The sequence below is a fragment of the Podarcis bocagei genome (genome assembly GCF_964188305.1).
Source record: "Podarcis bocagei genome assembly, chromosome: 9".
Classification (NCBI taxonomy): Eukaryota; Metazoa; Chordata; class Lepidosauria; order Squamata; family Lacertidae; genus Podarcis; species Podarcis bocagei.
This window is the reverse complement of record NC_138134.1, coordinates 38,643,747-38,656,608: the sequence shown is the minus strand read 5'-3', so window position 1 is coordinate 38,656,608 and position 12,862 is coordinate 38,643,747. Positions and strand designations below refer to the sequence as shown.

At 39.6% G+C, this 12,862-nt stretch overlaps 1 protein-coding gene across 1 annotated transcript in view; it reads left to right on the top strand.

Moving 5' to 3' along the window:
* GUCY1B1 (guanylate cyclase 1 soluble subunit beta 1) overlaps window positions 1-12,273 on the top strand; it is a 44,623-nt gene extending 32,350 nt beyond the window's left edge. The window contains exons 6-14 of the mRNA XM_081208395.1: window positions 747-977; window positions 1,597-1,713; window positions 1,952-2,085; window positions 3,689-3,886; window positions 6,630-6,867; window positions 8,107-8,247; window positions 8,993-9,147; window positions 9,849-9,975; window positions 11,120-12,273. Coding sequence (XP_081064521.1) covers window positions 747-977; window positions 1,597-1,713; window positions 1,952-2,085; window positions 3,689-3,886; window positions 6,630-6,867; window positions 8,107-8,247; window positions 8,993-9,147; window positions 9,849-9,975; window positions 11,120-11,143 — 1,365 coding nt within the window. The 3' untranslated portion in view covers window positions 11,144-12,273. The remainder of the gene's footprint in view (window positions 1-746; window positions 978-1,596; window positions 1,714-1,951; window positions 2,086-3,688; window positions 3,887-6,629; window positions 6,868-8,106; window positions 8,248-8,992; window positions 9,148-9,848; window positions 9,976-11,119) is intronic.
* The last annotated feature ends 589 nt before the right edge of the window (window positions 12,274-12,862 follow it).

Here is a 12,862-nt window from a genome sequence, read left to right as displayed (position 1 = left end):
CACCAATAAGCAATATTTGTTAACATTGCAGGCTAAGCACTTCAGCCATATTGTTTTTAAAAAACCTTTGTATTGTTTTTATTTTATTTTAATTTAGTTAGGGCTGTGAGGTCACAGTCTCATGTGTTTCAGGATGCCATGCTGAGAGCACGATGTCCAAAACTTTCTTGTCCCAATTTAATCGGGGTAGTTGACAGGTATGCCATGCATGGTGGTCAAGACTTCTTAAAGTTGTGGCACTGCCTAGGGTTCCATTTCATTTCAAACCAGCCTTGGACTTCAGATGGCCTGGAATGTATTTATTATTTCTTCTGCTGCTCAGTGGTCTGATGCTCTCACTGCCCTTTCTTCATTTGAACATAAGCGTCAATCTTATAAGTGTCAATCTTCTTTGGATACCTATTTGTACACGTTGATTGTCTATATTAATCTGTATGTTTAATTCAGGATTGATGGAGCATTTTTTAGTATTAATGTCAGCTGGTGATATTTTTTTTCTCTCTGCTATGTTTGCATTAAAAAAATAAAATAAAAATGAACATATTTCTATATAGACATCCTGCTCGAAAAAACAATGAAACAGAGTTGTGGTCAATGGACCCTCAAATCCAGGGTCAAAATCTGGAATTATGAAAATCAAGAATAGCTCTTGTTCCTTGCTATAGAAGAATAACCCTAAAAAAATGTTTTTAAAAGTAAAATTGTCCATAATTGTTGTTGTAATTCAGGTTTTTGTTGTTGTTCAGGTTATTCAACAGAGAAATGAAGAGTGTGACCACATTCAGTTTTTAATTGAAGAGAAGGAGTCTAAGGAAGAAGATTTTTATGAAGACCTGGACAGATTTGAAGAGAATGGCACTCAAGAGTCTCGCATCAGTCCTTATACTTTTTGCAAAGCTTTCCCTTTCCATATTATATTTGATAGATATCTAGTTGTCACCCAGTGTGGCAATGCAATATACAGAGTCCTTCCACAGGTGAGAATTATTATTTTTCCTGAAAACCGTATACATTTTTCTTCCTCTGTGCTCCCACCACCACACCCGGTGAACTAGTGAATGCTATTCACTAACTTATATTGGTTGTGGGATTTATTACGTATGGACAAATTTTGTTTGCACTGCTAGAACTCCAAAAGACATTTCACACTAATGTCTTTAACTAATTCCATCTTTGTCTTCATAAAGTATCACAGTCCTTCATTTCAACAGCCTTTTAAGCAATATTTTAACATTTTTATTTTTAATTTATTTTACATCTGTTGGAATTGATCAAAAGTCCACATAGGTCCCAAATCCTTCCATAATTTGAGTCATATGACTAGTCATGTGGAATATGCATCTCAAGATGGTGCAACAAATCATTCCTTGATTGGAACTGACCATCTTTAGTCAGACAGTTTACTAATATGGTAAAATCTAGTGTTGTACATATGTGTTTGTGTATGTGTGCGTGGGGGGATACTCCTCAATATTGTACTGATAAATTAGCATAGCTAGAGCATTGGGAAACAGAATTCAAATGCTACACATTATATAGAGTATAAATAATTTCAGGTCTTCGAAATGAAATTTGTCTGTCTCATTTATATTTCAGCTCCAGCCAGGGTATTGCAATCTTTTGTCAGTGTTTTCGTTGGTTCGGCCTCATATTGATATTAGTTTCCATGGAATCCTCTCACATATCAACACAGTCTTTGTGCTGAGGAGCAAGGTAACCACACTATTCACCTGCCATTTTTCAATGGATAATAATGTTTTACTTGGATGAACAATAGAACCTCAAATTTCTTTACCACATTTTGACATGTTTCTGCTTGGGTGAAACAGAAGTAAAAACAACATTAGACTGTGGATGGCATTAAAGTAGTTTGTGGAAAGATATGAAAACATACAGACATAACTATGACACCTGTAGCTGCAATTATGGGTTTTGGTTTTTTCTTTACAAGGAAGGGCTGTTGGATGTGGAAAAGTTAGAGTGCGAAGATGAATTAACTGGAACAGAAATTAGCTGCTTACGCCTTAAGGGTCAAATGATCTACCTACCAGAAGCAGATAGTATTCTCTTTCTTTGTTCTCCAAGGTAAGCAAACACAATTTGTGTATATTGCAGTGCATTGTTACAAAAACTTGTACAGTAACTCACATCTTACATGAGGGTTTGGTTCTAGGAGTCCACATGTATATCTAAAAATGCACAGGGACGTGGGTGGTGCTGTGGGCTTGCCAATTGGAAGGTCGGCAGTTCAAATCCCCGCAATGGAGTGAGCTCCCATTGCTCTGTCCCAGCTCCTGCCATCCTAGCAGTTTGAAAGCACGCCAGTGCAAGTAGATAAATAGGTACTGATGTGGCAGGAAAATAAACAATGTTTTCATGCACTCTGGTTTCTGTCACTGTATTCCGTTGCTCCAGAAGTGGTTTAGTCATGCTGGCCACATGACCCTGAAAGCTGTCTGTGGACAAACACTGGCTCCCTCGACCTGAAAGCAAGATGAGCGCCGCAACCCCATAGTCGCCTTTCACTAGACTTAACTGTCCAAGGGCCCTAAAAATGCATAAAGCCAGGAACTCCCAGAACCAGGTCCTCTGCAAGGTGGAGAGCTGCTTACTCGACTTTGGGAAGGAAGCAGAAGAGCTTTGGTAGGGACCTAGAGTCCCTCCCCCACCTACTTTCCAATGCCCAGTAAGTTCTTGCCCAGATTTGGGAAGGGGGCATTGCCTTACACTTCCTTCCCTAAGCCAAGTAAGCCCACAATCACAGCTTTGTGCAGGTGGTTCAGGGGGAAATAAATAAATGTAGGGTGGGCTTCCTCTGCTCTCCATTTATTTATTTAACCTCCCCCCCCAACCTGATCTGTGATCACTTAAGTTAAATAAGCATCAGATATGAATTACCTGTATTGCAGACTCTTTGGGCCAAAATATCCATAATGCAAATGGTTGTGTGTGTATTAGCAACAACAACACTTTATTTTAATGAAGCCATTGGGGATGCCCATTCAGGCAGAGCAATTGTACTTGGTATTTAACCCTTTTCACCCTGCACCATCTGCCTAATCTAAGCTTGTTTCTCAAGGTGCTGTTGACCCCACTGCTCCCCCTCCCCTCAAGGAGCTTCATGAAATGATTTAGATTGGGAAAATGGTCAAAGCCTCTTTCTCACCACCACTGCTCTGATGGGAGGTCTAGACATGGATCTCCTTAATCACCTCTATTTTGGCCATTTGGCTTAAACATTTCCAGGACAACATTCTTCTGGCACAGTAACATAAGCCCATTGATGGCAGAACTTGCTAGTTTCAGATATAGTGATCTGTGTCTGCTCTATGTCTTCTTATTCCCTATAATCCTCTGTTATGATATGTGAAAGAAGGTCTTTGAGTAGCAGGCAAACTCACAGCACTATCACATCATGTATGTTTCTGTAGTGATTTTAATTGTTTGATCGCACTTCTCCATTCTCAGCTTTATCTCTCCTCCCTGTGTTGACAGGGTAGAAAAGGCGGCATATTCAGTGCATATTAAATAATGAGGTTGAGGTTCTCTCTTACTTTGGGGTAGTGTCAAAATATATTTGCAAATTAACTTGATCAGTGTTTTTAATGGCTGTGCAAGGCAAATCTGAGTGCCAGGTTTAACCCACCATTTCCCCATCTGGTCTTTTGATTGTTTATTTGTATTACAGTGTGATGAATTTGGATGACTTAACTAGAAGAGGGCTATACCTGAGTGACATTCCACTGCATGATGCTACCCGTGATTTGGTCCTTTTGGGAGAGCAGTTCAGAGAGGAATACAAGCTGACTCAAGAGCTGGAGATACTAACAGACAGGCTTCAGCACACATTAAGAGCACTGGAAGATGAGAAGAAAAAGACAGACACGTAAGAGTTTATCTCTCAAGTTTACATGAGAAACAGTAGAAAGTAGTGGAATTATTTTCCGTCTTAAGCTGTATTTTGAGGCTTCACAAACACATCTTATTTTGAATTGTCCTGTTAGTTAGTGACTCTTTGCCACATGCATTATTGCTATAATTCTTACATAATTCTTATCAATGCAAGATGAACTTTTTGAATGGATGTCCATGTCAACCTCTGTCTAAGATCTGATTCTGACCTGTTAAAAGTTTTAGATCATGCATGTCCCTGTATTATTCCTCCCACCTTCTGTATTATGAGGCAGCCATTGAGCTAATGATTATCAGTTTAACTTAGTGGAATAGTTAATATTTTATGAATCACTATTATGAAACTATGGTGTTTCGTTTTGGAAATGTTGACATTTTGGTCTAAGGAGTTCCTACCTTGGACAGGATAGCCTTCTCAGTCTTGGTATCAGTGATGTGGGGCTGATTCACACGTCACACTGATTGTAGAGATAGGAGCCACCAGAAGATTCCAGCAGGTGCATGCGGGTCCTTATTGTAATGGTGGCCACCCACATTCTAAGCTGTTCTGAATGTCATAGGTGGGCCAGGAATCACTGTTTACAGTAATGAGCATTTGACATAGTCACTGATTTTCTTTAATAGTTTTATGCCTTCTGACAATCTGAATATGATTACAAATTGGAGCTGGTATGTGAAAATAAGGACACAAACAAGCTAAATGAAAATTAATACCTATTAACTCATTCAGAATACTATATTAAGTCACTGAATAGCTGTGTAAACTGTATTTCAATGGGCTCAAAATGAAAGCATTCTGGAAGACTTCATGTACTAGTCTTTGAAGGAAATGCATCCACTTTGATTGTTATCTCCCTTCATTATCTTTCTTCCCTCTGTTTTCTTCCCTCTGTCTGTTTTCCCTCAACGTCTCATTAGCTTTTATGTCTTGGATCCTAATGTTTGTTTACTGACACATAATCTATCTATCACAACCTGAATCAGTTGAGCTTTCAGAATAATAAAATATTTCTGGACACCATAAAAACTTAGGAAAAAGGTGGCTCGGGAGATCTTTGTTTAATTTGCATGCACATAACTTAAGGGCTAAACGAGATTCACACAATTAGCAATTATTAGGGGTAAAAGGTTAATGCTGCATGTCAGGATTCTGATCTGTATCAGGGCCCACACACTTCCAATTTGCTTTTAAAAAGCCATTCATATAATTCCTAATTGTGTGAATGGCATCTCATCTAGTCTGAATCATACAGTCTAAGTACCTTTTATGTGTAGTCTTTAGAATGAAACATTTCACTTTTTGTGAATATTGTGCTTTGCAATTTTTTTGGGTGCGGGGAGACAGTAAATAATAAAATGTGAGCATATAACCCTCTAGCTGATAATGGATATCTCTGCTGAAATATCAATTTATCCAGACTGGAAGTGCTTGTGGGTGTGTATATTCATCTCACTGTTGCTTGTTTGACCATAGGCATTGGTGACAAGGGAAATGAATACATATAACATGGTTAACTCTGCCCCTGTGGGCCATTTTCATTTTTCTTAAAGCTATTGCCTGTCCCCAACCATTCTCCAGATAAATCTAGAGTATGTGACTTCTTTGCAAAAGATTAAGGGCACATTCCATGGAACATTACGTATTTTTATGTACCATCAATTTCAACTACAGTGATTTAAGCACACGTCCTTAAGTGTTTAGCAGTGCTTTCTCATACCTATATAGTTTTGCCCATTTTATCTTTCAGTATTCTAGGAACACTTTTAATGCACACCAATGTCTGGTGCTTAAAGAGTATTACTTCTGTCATTAATTGTCAGGGGTTCAGAAGCAGAGACGCAGAGAAGGGAGGAGACAGAGAGCGAGGGGGAGGAATACGAAGGAAAGATGAGTGGGGATGACGAACCGAGATCGCCGAGCTTATCCAGTGAGTCCGAGGATTCCCAGAAGGGAGCGCCAGCAGTCAGAGCAAGGGGGGAAAGCAGGGGGACATCCCAGGAAGAAGGGTCCAGAGAGGAATCAGAGAGCAGCAGTTGGAGATCGGGACCCACGTACCCAGACGGGAACAGCGGGGAGAAAGGGGACCAGATATCGGGTTCCGGAGGCTTTCAGAAGGAGGGAGGGCATGAGTCAGGAGTAGTCACGCCCACCTCGGGGAGCGACGAAACGATCAAGAGGAAGGTTGAGAGTTGGGCGCGCGCGCCAAGTTCAAATGTAGCGGAAGCTGGCGCAGTAAGCAGCCCAGAGAGTGAACCAGGTCCCAAAGCCCGCCGCAAGGAGGCGGAAGGGTCAGGGGGGTCCGCGTCAGAAGAGAGTAGGAAAAAGGAGACCCCGGGGGGCAGAAGGACCCAGAAACGGAGGGAAAGGCGCAGGAGGTGGAGCAAGGCTAGGGTATTAAGCTGGTGTGCTAGAGGCGGAGACTCAGACGGGTCTTCGCCGGTCTGACCTAGAAGAAGTAGGGCTGCACATTGCAGTTTGGAAATGGAACCTGTAATCCAATAAAGACTCTTTTAACCTGAACGCTGGCTAGCGTGGTCCTATGTGAGCTGGGACTGAGTGGCAGCCCTGACATTAATATTTTTTTTAATAAGTGACTGTTGGAAACCTAAAATGTATAAAATCAGCTCTCACATGAGAACCTTATTACACACAAAAAATGACTCATGTTTCTCTCTTCCTTTTTCTTTCTCTACTATTACTGTCCAACATTATGTAGCTTGCTGTATTCTGTCCTTCCTCCATCTGTGGCCAATGAGCTGAGGCACAAGCGCCCTGTGCCAGCAAAGCGCTATGATAATGTGACCATACTTTTTAGTGGCATTGTTGGGTTTAATGCCTTCTGTAGTAAACATGCCTCTGGAGAGGGAGCCATGAAAATTGTCAATCTCTTAAATGACCTTTACACAAGATTTGATATCCTGACTGATTCACGAAGGAACCCCTTTGTTTATAAGGTAAGCACCACTGCTTCATTTCTGATTTTTTGTTTGTTTGCTATAATGCTGCATTAAATGAAAATTAATGTAGAAACAGCCCTGTAATGATGAAATTATGAAAGAGGTGTATTATCTGAGCTCAGTTCTATGGAGTATTAGAATTTCCTATTGACACAATAATGGTTTAATTCTTGGCAAGAGAAAACATTGCACTGAAATAAATTTATTCTGAAGACAAAATAGCTGCATCAGTATTGATTACAGAAATTGGGGAAAGTGAGTTCCTGACTCCAAAACACTTTACTGATGCTTCTTTCTGAATCCAAATACCTGAGGCTAAGCTGTGATTTCTTAGTGTCATGTCCAAGTCATGATTTGTCTCACTTAAGACAAGAAATCAGCTGTAGCCAAGGTTTGTTCTTTGTTTACTACTCATGTTTTGCGAAACAAACCATAAGCCCATGTTCAGATGCTAAGCCAAACCATGGCTTACTTCTGGATAGTGTGATAGTAGGAGGACTGAGAGAGGAATGCAGCCACTACAGTTTTTGCTCCAGGAACCTGCATGTTTACTTGTTCACACTTTGTTTGGGCCTCTCTCCCTCCCCTCCCCCCAATTCATTTTGTTTGTTTGATGCAGCAATAGCTAGAACATTCTCCAAGTGTTTTAGCTGATAGTGAGTTAGATAGAGCAAGATTCTGAAGAAGATTGTCTTCTAAATGTATTTGGTTGGGTATATCATATGCTATAATAAATTATATTTTCCAATCTGAAATTTTGCTTGGGTTTCATTTTTTGTTTGCTTTTTGGTGCCACCCTTCCTTTCCTTCTTCATTAAGCTTTCTAGGCCTCTACACTTGCTACCTATCTAAAAAATAATGTACTTTTCTCTGATTCTTCTATATTTAAACCATACGTTGCTTTTAGAAAGTATCCTGCGATAGGACACAGATCAATGGGTTGCATCCAATGGAGTGCTAAGTTAAAGTCACTTGGCGGTATACTTGTGCTGCTGGAACATTGATACACTAGGGAAAACACAAGCACATTACCAAAGATAGTTGCACAAGAGATTGCACAACAAACTTTTCTTAATGCAACTGTTGTGTTGGATTCCTTTGTTGTGCAACCTTTAAATTGTACCATCTGCTAGTGCAAGGGCCCTTTCTGTTTCAAAGGTATGAATAGTGTTTGTAATAACACTTTTTCCATGTAACCAAGAAAATGGAATAACTTCCAACTTCACATTTTATTAGGTTGAGACAGTTGGAGACAAGTATATGACAGTAAGTGGCTTGCCAGAGCCATGCATTCACCATGCGCGTTCTATCTGCCACTTAGCATTGGATATGATGGAAATTGCCGGACAGGTTCAAGTTGATGGAGAGTCTGTACAGGTTAGTAATTGACAACATGCTACTGGTCCTCAGGGAGTTTTTATACAAGAAGAATTCATACCTAGATTTTTCAAACATATCTGAGTGCCAACTTTCAGGTGTGTGTAGCTTAGAAACCATGGGGCAAGATCGTACAAGACCAGTATTAGGCACTGATGCAGAATGCAATAGGGAATGGTTGAGCAATACCACCAAACTAAATATACTTCCATGAGAGAATTACTTCATATATCTTCCCACCATTCTCATCAGTGCTTCCCCTTCCCCTTGATAGTGTGCATTGAGATTGGTGGTCTGGATCATTCTGAGATTGTTAGGTTGTTCCTTCCCTCAAGACTGGTGCTTGGGACAGATGAAGGGGACATTAGGAGAATGTGGGTTGAGATAACACAGCAACATTGTTCCATCCTCTTGTAGGATAACTCTGTCTGTTGGAAGCTCTTTTGCTTAACAAGCACTCAGGTAGTGGCTTCGTTTGTTTTATTTTTTTAACAAAGTCTTTGTTGTAGTGAAGCTTCTAAGTCGTTTACAGAAATATTAAAATTATCAGTAAAACAATTTAGAAGCAGTTGTGCAATGGCTACATTTATCTTCCCACAAATGCTAAGCCATCTACCCACTACTTATGTAATTGTTTATTGTGCAAATGCAAAATTGCAATGCTGTATGCATTTCACTTCAAACAACTTGGTAACATCTTTTTATTATTGTTACTGTTCATCTATATTTTTGTTCATTTTAAAAGATAACAATAGGCATCCACACAGGAGAAGTAGTCACAGGTGTCATTGGCCAAAGGATGCCCCGTTACTGTCTTTTTGGAAACACTGTTAATCTAACAAGCAGAACAGAAACTACTGGAGAGAAAGGAAGAATCAATATCTCTGAATATACTTACAGGTGAGAAATTGAGTGTACAGATGGCTTATTGCAATATCCAGAAAACAGCTTTCTTAGAACAATGGGCTCACTTTTTCATTGATTTTAGAGACAGCGCCTTATAGCAGCTGTTTTTTTTTGGGGGGGGGCACACTGCCAATACTTGCATCACAGAGCAATTCTACCCCTGACTGGGGAACAGTCAGACAGAGTGGAGAGAGTATATCTGACAGGGTGGGAGATTTTTGTTTTTTGCTGTACCAACTCCAGGCTACCACAGTTGAGAGGTACATAAATTGTGACCTTTGATAGATCCATAAAACTTTGGATCTGGGAGATACAAAATTGCTGGCACTGTGGGCCTTCCCAAAGGCTACCACAAGCAGGAAAAATGCTGCTGGAGGCTTCCTATCTGACTGGGTACAATGAGGACCTCCGTGGTGGTGATGGAGCTCTCCCCTGTCATCAGAGATCATAAGAAGGTCAACTCTTCCAAATCCGAAAACCCTGCAGCTACAAAGATCAGGGGGTTACAGTTGCATTGTTAGTGCGAGCAATTATTCCATACGGGGAAAGACAGTCACCTTCAGATACTCTGGGTGTTATAGTCTCTTTAAGACGTATTCTGACATCTTTACTGTATTGCAAGTCTTGGTCTGAAAGCACTTCATGAAAGTGTATTTTGCAGTTAATGATTCAGTTATATCTCTTTTTATTTGCAGGTGTCTAATGGCTCCTGAAAATTCAGACCCACAATTCCATCTGGAACACAGAGGTCCCGTTTCCATGAAGGGTAAAAAAGAACCAATGCAAGTTTGGTTTTTGTCCAGAAAGTGCACAGAGACAGAGGTATGACTAATCAAAAAGTGCTTTTAAAAAGAAGACGCACAGAATATGTATGAACAGTCAGAATCATGACAGACATTGTTTTCCTTGTAAAATTCAGTGTTCCCTCGAATAAGTTAACCTTCTTTTTTAAACCCATTAATATATTTCTTGACAATATATTAATTTGTCCCTGGTGTTTATGCATTTGTTAGAAATCAGGCTTTCTGCTTCAAAAAGTCAACGAGAGAGCACTAAGTCTTTAAATTTTAATCTCACACACTTTCTACGTCCTACTTTGCTGGAACTGGTATTATGCAATGTCTGTGGCTAGGAGTAGCAGAAATTTCTAACCTTGCTTCTCTTCATTTAAAATGATATTGCTGTCAGTCACCTGTAATATGCACACAACATCCCCTTAGTATTTGTTTTCAGAAACGGATTGATTTTACCAAAACATATTTGCAATTTAGCCTGACGTAAAATTGAAAGCCACTATTTGTTGAAGCTCTAAAGTTGAAAACTCTTCACTCCAAATAAATTGTTTTAAATTGGTAAAGTGCATAGTAATTATGGCATCCTAATGAGCAGGCTTTACTATAGAGCAATAGATTTATATTCTAACAGATTGTGAACTACTAGCAGAAGTAGCTAACTAATTGCTTTAGGTTGTAATCCTAACTCCTGGCTTGCTGGGATGGGGGCTTGATGAAGCTGCACAGCCAGTGCTCCATCCCTAGCACTTATGCCACCCAAGGCAAAAGAAGGGGGTGGCAGGAATAAAATGACCCTTCATTGCACCAGCTCCCAGAGAATGTGCCTGAATTGGGCCTATTGCTGGCAGAGTCCTGTTTTAAAATGGGAATTTTCTCAAACATCAGTACTGAATTGCATTACATGGGATATTGTGGAATGTTCCAGATCCCACAAGGCAATTGGAGGTATTTTCTTATTTTATAGGAATTGAAACTATCAAGTTCACTTGAGAGTAACTCCCATGGTTAAATATGGGTTAGTGTCACTACCAAGATACATAAAGTATGTGCTTCCTCAAACACCGTTTTAATTTGTTGCACTTCACCCATGTGAGAATATATCTTAACTTATTACACATTATTACCACAAGCTCAACTCTTTCCTTTTCAAACTTTTCTCGCATGCCTTCAAGGATGTAACGCATGATGCTAACTGAGCCAGGCGAAAAGCAAGAGGACAAAGAACAGAGTGGAACACTGTGTCCTGCCACTAATACAGCCTGTTTGTAATTAGATGTGACTGCTGTTGCTACATTTGTGTCTCTTCTGTTTGTTCATCCAATCTGTGCCAAACAATAACATTTTCACTAAGCTCCTCTGCCCGACCCCTCTGTGCTGCTCTATGGTCACCCCCCCTTTTGATATTGTAGTAGGTCTTCTGTGGGTCTGTGTATCTCAATGTCTTTGGTCTCCCATTCTTTATCTAACATAAACTTTTTCACATGCCATAAGGGACGTAGTGCTTCACACATATGCTTCTCATCTACATCTTTAGTGACTAATCACCACGATCTTTATGATGCTGTAACTCAAACTGTTTCTGCGAGGGGAAAAATTCCAATTGATAGCAAGCATCATGAGCTCAGAGAACTGATATTTTTATAGCCGTGATTTGGCATTTTGTTGTAAAGTTTATACTAATCCATCTGCTTTCCTCCAATCTGCTATTGTGAAATATTGCAGTTTGTTCTAGAAGGTAGCTTCAGTACGCTGGTGGTTGCTCTTTTACTATGTATTGACAGTCTGCTGATGCAACATACGCATTTTATACATGGAAGAGAAGGGTAGGTTGTTTAATATTATGTTATAGTAGGAAATGTGAGTCAATTTCTGTTCTAAATCTAATTGTGTTCTCTCCTATTTCTCCTACTGAATTCTGGGGGTAAAGATGATTCATGCATACTTGCATAATACGTTGTTGGACAACTTTTAATATAATGCATAATGATATTATTGCTTTTTAGACCAGGGGACATTCCAAAGAAAAAATTGGATACCCAACTTTGAGGTCCATAATAATGAAGAATTTCTGGGGCTTTGACCAAGTTTTTATCTGAAATTAGGGGACCTATAATAAGTCACAGGTCTCTGTCATTCTGCTTCTTGCAAGGCCCATACAGAGGCATTGGCAAAGACTGTCCCATGTGACATATACAGTATAGGCATGTGCAAAATGACCCTGAATGCACAGCATGGTTAGGCTACAAAGCATGGATTAGGTACTTCTAAATTGCAAGGCAAATAACTGCTCCTCTCCACAAAAGTATCCAAGAATACAAGTAAGATTGCTTTGTACTTTTTAAAGGAAGAAGTCAGTCTCCAAAGGCACTAGGAATTTTAAAACATTAGGCTTCTACCATACAGTCTTTTCCATTGCCCTGACCCTCTGGGCAGAGCACCAGGAATGATCAGATGTGCACTATGCAAGAAGCCTATTTCCACAATTAGCATGGTGGCAAAACCTGCTGTGCGTTCTTGAAGATTCCCCTTGAAATTTGCTTTCCCCAGGATCTGGTCAGACTGCTCTCTTGGGTGAAATTGAGGCAACAGTATTATTTTATACTATTTCCCTATAAGTGAAAGACATGTTTTGGATATGGTTATCAAGAAAAACCTTTTTTTTTAGCCTCTCTTTTTTAAAGACTTGTTTTATTGCTTGAAAAAAAAGTTTGTCCATTATTATATAGAGAACCTTGATTATTCAGGTTCATCATATGTGTGTCTACATAGACCAGTGTAAATGTGAGCTGCACTTTTATTTTTATGAACTTCTGATTATCTTGTATTCTAAACCTGTCAGAATTAATGAACTCAGTTTAGATATATTGTAGGAATATATACATCGACTCCTAATTCATTTCATATTTTTTGATGAT